The sequence below is a fragment of the Sceloporus undulatus genome, chromosome 1 (assembly GCF_019175285.1).
Source record: "Sceloporus undulatus isolate JIND9_A2432 ecotype Alabama chromosome 1, SceUnd_v1.1, whole genome shotgun sequence".
NCBI lineage: Eukaryota > Metazoa > Chordata > Lepidosauria > Squamata > Phrynosomatidae > Sceloporus > Sceloporus undulatus.
Window position 1 is genome coordinate 304,664,545 of NC_056522.1, and position 11,184 is coordinate 304,675,728.

General features: G+C 36.9%; 1 protein-coding gene across 2 annotated transcripts in view; it reads left to right on the top strand.

The window, feature by feature from the left end:
• EXT2 (exostosin glycosyltransferase 2) overlaps positions 1-11,184 on the top strand; it is a 133,306-nt gene that overhangs the window by 99,384 nt on the left and 22,738 nt on the right. For both annotated transcript variants that reach the window (XM_042473283.1, XM_042473291.1), the window contains exon 10: positions 1,853-2,019. In XM_042473283.1, coding sequence (XP_042329217.1) covers positions 1,853-2,019 — 167 coding nt within the window. The remainder of the gene's footprint in view (positions 1-1,852; positions 2,020-11,184) is intronic.

Sequence of the window (11,184 nt, forward strand, 5' to 3'; positions counted from 1 at the left end):
TGCATGCATGCATAGGTTTACAAAGCTGGAAGAGAATCTAATTTATTGTTTAATTCTCATCAGATTAGCACCCATAATCATATGTATATTTAATGATTATCAAGCAAGTAAGCAAGGAACAGAAACCACTGAATAGCAATAAATTAGAAGGAGAAAACATTTAAAAGAAACTGTAAACAATAAAAATGTATGAAAAAGTAAACATAAGCAGTGTGCCAAATTAAACTAATAAATAGGCCTAATGTTATTGCTGTATGAATGAGAGAGAACAAAAGTAAGTGCTTAATTCATAAATACGGACGTTAAGTATTGAATTGATTTTAACCCACCAGAACATTTGCATTAGGATGAATTCTCATTTTCTACTGTCTACGTGTAACGTCAAAATCTCTCACTGAATGGCTGGAATTTAGTGATTTGTATGTTAAGAATGTCAAAAATTAATCTTACTGTGTTTTCTTTAATAAACTGTTGCCGATTGATCTTGCTGGCTTTTCTTGATTTTATTGTCTTATTAGCCTGTGTGTATGTGTGTGTTTGTGCCTGCCTTCAAGTCTCCTGCTGACTTAGGGCAACTCTCTGAGTTTCATAGTTTTCTTAGACAAGTAAAATTACTTAATTTATTTGGCACCCCATCAGGGACTCGTTTGAAGTGGATTTCACCTATGCCACATAGTTCGTATTATAAAGAAAACTTCTCAAAACATGTCCTCCAAATTTCTTGTGAATCTGTCCAGCCAGTTTTCAGGAAATTTGTCATGTGCCATGCCAGGAACTCCCGAAAAGGAGTCCTGAAAGAAAGAAGTTCCTAAAAGGAGTAACTGAAAGAAAGAGCATGAGCTTTTGTAGCAGCTTCTTTCTTCCAGTTAGTGTCAAATGTACTACAAGATCCCTTTGCATACTGATTTTCCAGACTAACATGGCTATATCTTTGAATTCTGCCAGCTATAATAATACAACTCTTCCTGCCTTCAGTGTGCAGTCACCTGTGGAATATGTTTTTGTTAACTTTGGACAGTTCTACGTCTCAGTTCTGGAAACATGAGTGGAGAGGGGCTTGTTCTTATATTTCTTTTTATATGGGGTTCCTATTTATGGGTTTGATGAGTTCATTTCCAAGTTGTTCCAGACAATTTACCTGAACACGTTGACACTGAAATCTATTAGATGGAATGACTTTCAGTATACAGTTGGCCCTCCGTTTTCATGGGGGATCTGTTCTGGACACACACACACCCCACGAAAACAGAGGCTCACGCATATTCAAGCCTCATAGACTTGAATGGAGTGTGCCCCCATGTGTACGGGCCAGGCGCGTTCCCCATAGAAAATAGCGGAGGTAGACCCTCCGTGAGTATTTGAGCACATGAATCTGAGATCCAGGAGTTAAGAAGCTGACTGTATATCAAAATATATAGTGGCTAGTCTAGTTTTCCTAGATTTTTATCCCCGGTATAATTAAATTAATTGCATTTTAACTTTCTTTTTTAAATGTGTATATTTTCTTTCCAGTTTTTCCCTGTTTAAAACAAATTCCATTACTACCAGTTGCCTTTTGTCTCCATGTATTCTTCAAGTAATATCTATATGCAGAATTCTCTTTTTGTATCATTTAATGCTATGTTTGGCTTCTTTTTATCTTATCAAACAATTGTCATGTTTCACTTGCTTTTTGTTTCTAAATGTTCAAAATAGTTAAAGTCATACCTCTTTGAAAAGTCCTTTGAATTCATTGTGAATTTTCCCATTTACACTCACATGTACTTGATTTAGAGAGTTTAAAGAATAAAACTTCATTTGAGACTTAGCACAAATGCAAGTAAAATCTTTCTGATCTTGTGATTCTTCATAGAAACTGTTTGGCCCAAAGTTCGTGTTCCATTAAAAGTCGTGCGAACCACAGAAAACAAACTGAGTAACCGCTTCTTCCCCTATGATGAGATTGAAACAGAAGCAGTGTTGGCAATTGATGATGATATAATCATGCTGACCTCAGATGAGCTGCAGTTTGGTTATGAGGTAAGATGGCTTCTCATTCCCAGATGACAGAGCAAATGCTTGTGGGGACAAATTGTCGGTTATAGTATTCACATCCGTCATGAAATATCATGATGCATAAATAAAACGTTAGCAGTTAGTCTGTCAATTCTGTGAATTTTTCTGTTTGTCATTGACGCTAACCTACCCACACAGTCACTGTTTCAAGACTTATGTGGTCCTTTCTTTTCCCATAAACAATGTATGCCAGACAGCCTGGAAGATGGAATTGTTAGGCAGAAGCCTCTTGGGAAAGGTGAAGAACTGTTCTTGGTAACACTTTTGTTGCCATTCCAAATCTGTATATTTGCATTGTAGAAGTTTACATAGAGGTTTAGTCATCAGGTTGTTTATTTATTATTTATGAAATTAATAGGGTACTGTAACAAAGTGATTTGTGCCTCCTCATGATATGGCTGAAGTATAGCAGCCTCAATTTGATCATCTTGGATTCCAAGGAGATTCAGGCTTGATCTATTCATTTGTTTGTCTTTTTGGATGTCCAAGGTATTTTCAACACTCTTCTCCAGCACTACATTTCAAATGAGTTTATTTTCTTTTTATCTGCATTTTTCACTGTCCATCTCTCACATCTGTATCTGGTGATGGGGAATACTGTGGCTTAGATGAGTCTAATTTCAGTGCTCAGTTGTATATCTTTGCTTCTTAGGATCTTTTCTAGTTCTCTCATAGTTGCCCTCCCCGTTCCTAGTCTTCTTCTGATTTCTTGATTTCAGTCTCCATTTTGATCACTGTTGGATCCTAGGTATAGGAACTCTTGAACTATTTTGATTGCCTGATTGTCTAGGTTGGATTTATGTATTTTTTCAATGGTCATTGTTTTTGTTTTATGTTCAGCATTAAGCCTGTCTTGCATTTTCTTCTTTGACCTTCCTTAGTAGTTGCTCCAGGTCTGTGATGTTTTCTGCTGGTAATATGATGTTGTCCACATATCTAAGATTGTTGATGTTGCTTCCTCTTATCTCCACTCCTCAGACTAACATGCTTTTCTTATGATATTTTCTGCATACAAGTTGAACAAATAGGGTGATAGAATGCAATTTTGCCTTACCCCTTTGCCAATTCAGAACTCTGTTTCTCTGAATTCTGTTCTAAAAAGAGCCTCTTGTCTGAAGTACAGATTTATCATCTAATTTCCCTACTAATAACAAAATTATTAGGACAGGCTTCATTTTTTTTAAAAAAGTAAAGCTTACTAACAACAATAAGAATAAAGACATACAACATGTTGCAATATGAGGTTTTAAAAGAGATCATGAGCAAAGAGTAATGACATTATTTGTGCTGTTTGCTAAATAAACAAGTGGGAAAATAGAAAGGTATTCTTTACCAAAAAGACAGTGGATTTAGTGTGTCCTGGGAATGGTTTTCCCCCCAAACCACCTGTACTTTACCTGGTGAATGTTCCTAGAGAAAGGCTTCTGTTGGTTTTATATATTTCTTTCTCACACATTCATATCCAGCCAGTAATAGATTCATTGAACAATTTGTAAATAAATGCAACAATAAAATATAGTGGAAAACAATGGAAAGAAAAATAGAGACTTTGAACTGAGGAACGGATTATTTTAAAAAGAAACGTTCTTCACTTTGGTTGCTGAAATCAATATAGATTGGAGCCAGACTAATCTTTCTAGACTACTGAGGTTCATCACAAGAAATATCAATTACTGTGATCGTGTGCCTTTATCTTCTTTGGTAAGATCTCTTAGAACATAGTCTAGCCTTTGAAGATTTTAAGTTTAGGATAGAAAGAGGAGGAACTTCCTGACAGTAATGGAGTCTCCCTCCTTGGAGGTCTTTAAGCAGAGGCTGTATGGTCATCTGTCGGGGATGCTTTGACTGAGAGTTCCTGCATGGTAGGGGTTGGACTGGATGGCCCTTGCAGTCTCTTCCAGCTCTATGATTCTGTGATTCTAACCTTTCAGATAACCTAGACCAAATTGATCGCGCTATTTAAAATTGAAAGCCACATTTTAAATTGTAACCCAAAACAGATAAAGAACTATTGCAGATGACAGTGAATAGACAGAATGTTGTCCTATTCTTGATCTAGTATAGTTTCTGAAGTATTTTTAAAGGCAGATCTGCGTACAATGCTGCTCTTCTGGCCAAGCTGACTCCATACAGATAAGATCTCAGTTGTCATATTTATCAAAGCTGATAAAAAAACACATTTGAGGCTCTGCTGGGTAAGTAAGAACACCCCCCTCCCCCCCCAGAAAGAGAGAGAGAGAGAGAGAGAGAGAGATCAGGAGTTTAACCCAGTTGACACTCTGAGCTCCATTTTGGGTGGCAGCCAAGATAGAGTTGGGGGACACTAATCAAAGTGGGTGAGCTAGCAATCAAGAAATGACCTCACAATTTCCCCAGGAATCCAAGAGGAATCTGTTATAACAATGAAATGGTACTATCCTGGCACTTTTTGGAATAGTCATCACAAATAATGTGGCCAAATGTATGTGAAAGAAAAAGACAAAAGGAAGAGGGATCAGAGATGTGTCTGGTGGACAGAATAAATGAGAACAAAAAGAGGTTATTGAAGAAATAGCAGGGATTTAGAGTACAGTATTGTACAACTATCTTGACAGTAGCAGAGAAGGCCCAAAGCCATGGAGTATGCATCACAGAAGCTGATGGTGAGACAGGTATGAAAAAATAACAAGAAGGAATGCTTTAGCTGAGGAAGAGGAAATCAGGATGGAGTACAGCAAAGCTGGGCATCTATTTCATGTTTTTTCTTGAGGTTTGTACAGTGCTTGAGAAGTGGCAGAGAGAGGGGGTTTAGAGGGAAATTCAAAGTTGGGGAAAATATTACTTAAATTCTGAATTAGGGAAATTGTGATTAATTAGAAAAGAGAAACAGGTGTGTAAACAACAGCACTGTAGAAACGCCCAATTGTCTTCAGATTTTTTTTAGAGTCTTTGAGTCAGTTGAAGTTATATGGTTTCATTTTGACAATTGACATACTGACCCTCAGCCATAATAAAAATATATGTAGAGGGGGAAAAATAATACCATATATGTCTCCAGATGGGTAGTTTCTCCCACGGGGATTAAAAGTTATATGGGCAGCAAAGCTTATGTTTTCTTGTTCTCTGGGAACATCCAGATGGGAGGTTAAAGTGTTGCCTGTCAGGAATTGTAACAGCAAAACAGGAGTGTAGACAGGTAACAGACTCACCGAGATTTGCAGTGGAAAACAAGACAAGTGAAATCATTCAGAATTTATTCATTTGTGCTCCTCCTGATACGGTGCATACTCACAATGGGTCTGTGTGGCTTCACACAGTCCACCATCTTTGGGTATTCCAACTTTGTCCCTGAGGCCTGGTTAGGCTCTGTGGAAAAACATAGTCTTCAGCTTAGGTTAGTACACCAGCTGCAGCCTCTTCTGGTGAGAGAGAATCTCTCAATTCAACCAGTGTATTGTGTTTGCCTTTGCTAATTGTGACAGGTGATTCTGAAGGTATTATATCAGTGTTTAAAGAATTTCACTGGCTGCTCTCGCATCACTGACTGCAGTACATGGTGCTGGGGCTTTAGTAGCCTGTAGCCCATGTATCTACAGAAACTCATCCTTCCCATTTATTGAGGTAATTTTCCATATGCACCAGCTATTTGGAAATTTAAACTAGTCATAGAATTATAGAATTGGAAAGGGTTCCACGGGCCATCAAGTCCACACACATACACACACACTACGTTCAATGCAGGAACTCCAGCTAGAGCATCCCCAAAAATTAGAAGTGCAGCTCTTTTTTGAAGATACCCAGAGAAATATCACTTCTCTAGGTAATTGGTTTCATTGTTTAATAGGCAAGAAGATCCTTTTAATGCTCAACTGAAATCTACTCTCCTGTAACTTAAAGCCATTAAACCTGGTCCTACCCTCTGGAGCAGCAGAGAACAAACTTACACCCTTCTATCTGTGACTGTCCTTTAGATATTTAAAGAGTGCAATCATGTCCCCTCTCAGTCTTCGGTTCGCCAGGCTGAGCATGCCCAACTCCCTCAAGTTCTCTTCATATGTTTTATTCTTTGTATCTCCTGTCATCCTTGCTATCCTTTTCTGAACCTGCTCTGAACCTGAACTTGTCTATATCTTTCCTAAAATAAGGTGACTAGAACAATGTTGTGCAACAAGTTTTGACTCTGTGTTCTGAACAAATAATACAAGTTCTGGGATACCTGCACTGGCCAACAGTTTGTTTCCAAGCCTAACTCAGAGTATTAGTGTTGATCTATTCTCTCTGTGGCTGGCTGTATCATATGAAATCTGGAAAGTGTCACTGGAAGAATGAATCTTTTTTTTATAGCCCTCCAGATATTAAATGATCCACCTAAGGAAGCTTGCCTAATATCAGTGTTGTCATGTTTTAGGTGAAGATGCTTCTAATAGAGATTTGCTTGACTCATTACCTCAAAAATCACTTTTCTCCATATGGATCTACCTGGCCATAAGATTTACATTAGTTCATATGTACTCCATCTTGAGGTCCTGCTGTGATGCGTAGTGCAGTGTGGATGCTTATATACAGGGGAAATGGCATGCCCTGATATAAAATACATGTGTGTGGAATTCATAGAAAACATGCATATGTTTGCAAAGAAGGAGTCTTTGTTCTTACTATTTTAGATTGTGCCAATGGGCTGATATTTCACTTTAGAAGTAAAGATGTGTTGCAAATAGGATAAACACTATCAAACATGCCCTGCTATTTTTGTATACAGCACAATATAGATGTTCATAACTGTAGCATAGCTGAATCAGGGATCTGCAACTCCCAGCCCCACACTTGAACTTCTAGGTTCTTTTTACCTATTTTGTCTGACTTGTGTTGGCCAGATGCTTGGATTGTGGAACTGCCTGCATAACAGCCTAAATAGTCTTCGTCTGAACTTCATGCCATTTGGACTGAACTTTTTCTGTTTTGGCAGATACATCTGAGACTTGCAAACACTGTTTTTGAAATCATCATCACCATCATTGCCCTTAACTTATAAAATAATTCTATAACCTAGAGCAGTACTATACATTTGGAATTTTTCAGTCTAACAAAATTGTTCTGGGTGGATACAAGATCCTGATAACTGGAATGAGGATTAGTATCTTGCTTGTTCTTTGTCTCTTTCTCTGTGTGTGGATGTGGATGTGATTTAAAAAGAAGAAATAGTTGATTCAGACAGTAGTATGGCAGCTCTTTTGTGGGGTGGTGAGTGGAATTTTCTTTCTAAGAAAGCATAAAGGGAAATGTATAAATGCAGCTCCTACCTTCAACCCACAAATCACCAGCTGCAGATCAGTCTTCCCTGGGCCAGAGTGTCTTTGACTTGCTTGACAGGCCTGAGCTGGCTACCAGATGTTAAACTTGTCCTCGGTCTGTAGTAATTTATTTATCTGTTTACGTATTTCATCAGGAAAGTATCTGTTGCATTTCTGAGTGGTTTGCAAGAAAATTCTGAGGGAACAGTAGCAGCATATAATGTTACCGGGAGGGTTTCTTTTTTAAGTGTTGCTCCAATCAAGAGAAACATTTGGAAACGTGATGTTGGTTAATGTTTTTCCCCTCTTTATACTCCAGATCTTGTTTTTAAACATGTGGCTGAACTCTATAGCAGCCCAGGCTTGTCTGGCTATATCGATTAAGCTCTTTTATGAAAAAAAGAAGAAGAAAAGAAGGGGGTACTTTGATCTCTGTACACTTTCAGCCATAAAAATTAAAGTAACACTCAAAGTGTCAGGCATTTTTTTACTTGTTAAAAGTGAACTATTAGGGTCTCTAATGATTTATTGAATGCTACAAAACTACTGAAGCAAAGAGCAATATAGTGCCTATGTGCTGTTTAATTTAAGGAGGCATAGGCATATCTGTGGCTGTATGTGACTTGAACTCTAAGTGTTATAAGTACAAGGACAACTTTTCAGCATTGTGTTGACAGAAATACTGACAGATACTGTACTTTACTCTTAAACAGTTAAGACTATACAACATTTCTACCCATTCATCAGCTGTTTCTTTTCCTTTTACAAGAAATATAAAAGAAAAAGAGCAAAGAAATGTAACAGCTGATCATAATTTTTAAAAATGAAGGAAAGCCAACCCAGTCTTGTTCTAAACTAGATTTTACAGTTTGAACTTACAAGACCCTGGAAGTTACCATTCCTTAATCTTGATTTGTCCTTTTGAAAAATCTAGAGTTAAAATGTTGTCTCCAAAATTACAATTTTAGTAATAGTCCTATTACTTAGGAGTTTACCCATCACAGTATTGGAGTTCTGAAAAAGAGGGACATGAAAGGAATGCTAACTCCCAGATCCATTGGTAAAATTGGTTAGGAGGACGGATGTCTCTCCCAACCAATGGGAAGGGGTTTGTCTGCAAACTCAAATCTGCTGTTGGCAGTAAGTCCTGAAACAGGACATTCTGCTTCCGAATGATTAGAGTTAGCCATGGATACACTGGATCCAAAAACCCTTCATTCCAAGAGTGGTCCATTAGGTCCCCTCAACAAACCATCCTGAGACTGACATAGTTCATTTTTTTCTTTTCTCTTGAAACCAATGAGGGTGTGGGGGTTAATATACAAAACCAACAAATTTTGTTAATTTGTTGCATATTTCCCACCCTGGAAATGGTAGACAATCTACTGTTGTAATTGCTCTTTCCATCTTTTTACAAGCACATTCTTATACTGAGGTTGTTTTGTTTTGTTTTATTCTTCAAATGGCTTGCACATTAATAATTAATGCTAAGTGTTTGTAGAGGGTAAATTTCAAGATTTCCCTGTTTACTGTGTAAGATTTAACTTGGCTCACTTTGTGTATATTCATAGAAAAATAAGTCTGTCATTATATAAAACCAGAGTATGTTGGCTAAATATGGAAAATGTTTGACTGCTGCTGTTTTCTTCTTTACCTCGTTCTAATGCTCTTTGACATTCAGTGACTAGCCTTAAAGTTTGCCATTCTTCTGCCACAGTAATAAAGTATGGTAAGCACTATGTCCTGTATGAACCACAGCTTTTTTCCATATTATTCCAACCTTTCCATTGAAGAGATTTTCCTAAGTGGTTATGAAAGGAGATGTTGTATTCTCTCTGTATAAGTATATGCTTACCTGTTTATGTGGCAACTAGTTGGTAATAAATTGCTACAACTACAACTCCTTGCTTCGCTTTTTCTGATTGCATCCTAATACCACATTTCGAATCGTGATATTATGGTTTGAAGAACAGAAATATGGTGTTTGAATGTACCTTCTTATCTTTTTTTCATTTAAGGCAAGAACAATTAAGCCTTCTATTTCTATATAAAGAGCTATGTACAGTTCATACACATCCTACCTTATGAAAGAAGTGATGTTTGCTATTTCTTTTAGGATCCTTCCATTCTTTCTCCTTCAGTACAGAATGCAGCTATATTTTGGGTGCTTCAGGAGCCATGGAGTGAACAGATATGTGTCAAATATCTTTGTTTGTTTGTTTGTTTGTTTTATATGCTGCCTGTCTTCTAAATTGGACCCAGGGCAGGTTACAAAGATGATCTTGAATGATAAATAATCAGCTTCTATAGATGTGTATCCCTTGTTTTGAATTCCAAAATGGTCCATATGGGTGGCTGAGTTAGTGACACCTTTGCTCTCTGATGGTTCAGTGTACACATATGTTGTTTCATACACAAAATTAATAAAAATATTGTGTATAAAAATACCTCAGACTATGTATATAAGGTGTATCAGAAACATAAATGAATTTCATGTTTAAACTTGGGTCCGATCTCCAAGATATCTCATTGTGTACAGTATATGCAAATATCCCAAAATTCAACAAAATCCAAAAGTCAGTACTTTTCCAAAGCATTTTGGATAATGGACACTCAGCTGTAGCAGTATTACAAATCTATTTAGCCTCCCTTACATTAAATACAGTAAGTAAATTACATGATTACAAACAGACTGCATAATCAAATGTAGAGGTGTAAATTTTCTGGAAATTTTGAAGCCATGGGGAAAAAAACGTTTTTTTCTGGGTGGGGGTGGGGGGTTTCCTGGAAAAAATGGACATTTTTTGAAAAATTGAAAAAAATGCAACATTAGCATTTTTATATATTGAAAGCCACTCTGTTACTTTAGGAACATAAAATATAAATATGTAAATCATGATTGGTATAGTAAAATACAATGTTTTCAAACAATTATTACGAACAGAATTTACTTTTATTTTTAATTTTTTAAAATTTGTAACAAGTGGAGTCATAATCTCCTGAACTTTGGTTTTAATGCTTTATGTGGAGCAGGCAAAACAGTAAAAAAGTCAAAATAAAATAAAACAGAAGAAATCATCAACACTGGTAACAAAGAAAATTATTTATATTTCCTCTCCATAGTATCAAATAGACATAAAGCATGCATTCCCATAAAAATAATTGAGGGGGAGAAAGTGTGTGGAAGGGAGAACAGACTAATTCAATTAATAGGCATGGAATTTAATCAGACTCATTTTCCAAGCTCAGGGCTGAATCCGCACTGCAGAAATATTCCAGTTTGACACCACTTTAACTGTCACAGTTCAATGTTATGGGAATTCTGGGAATTGTAGTTTGTTGTGGCACCAGAACACTTTGACAGAGAAGGCTAAATGTCTCATAAAACTACAGAATTCCATGGCATTGAGCCAGGGCAATTAAAGTGGTCTCAAACTGCATATTTCTGCAGTGTGGATGTAGTCCTGGTTATCACTTTCAGTCTCTGCTTCTGCTTCATTATGTTTGCCATCATCACAGTTATCATGGGCTTCTAAAAACCAAAGGTTTATGCACATTAAAACAAGCTTCTCTACCCTTTCCCATGTCAGTTTATTTCTTTAGTGTGGGTGTTTCCAAATATAGACCAGATTCTTTCAATCCCCCTAAAAGAAGAAATGCATCTTGCTCTTCCATTAGAAAATTCAGTTTGTAACCTACAAGTGGGCTCTTGTTGTTGTTTTATTCTTTCACTGTGGTTAATTCCTTAAGTAACGTTAGTCGGTTTACATGGTATTTCCAGCTGAACCTGGCTGTTCCCAACTTAAATAAATAAATAAACTTTTTATTTGTATCCCGCTCCTTCCCAAGATCAGGGCGG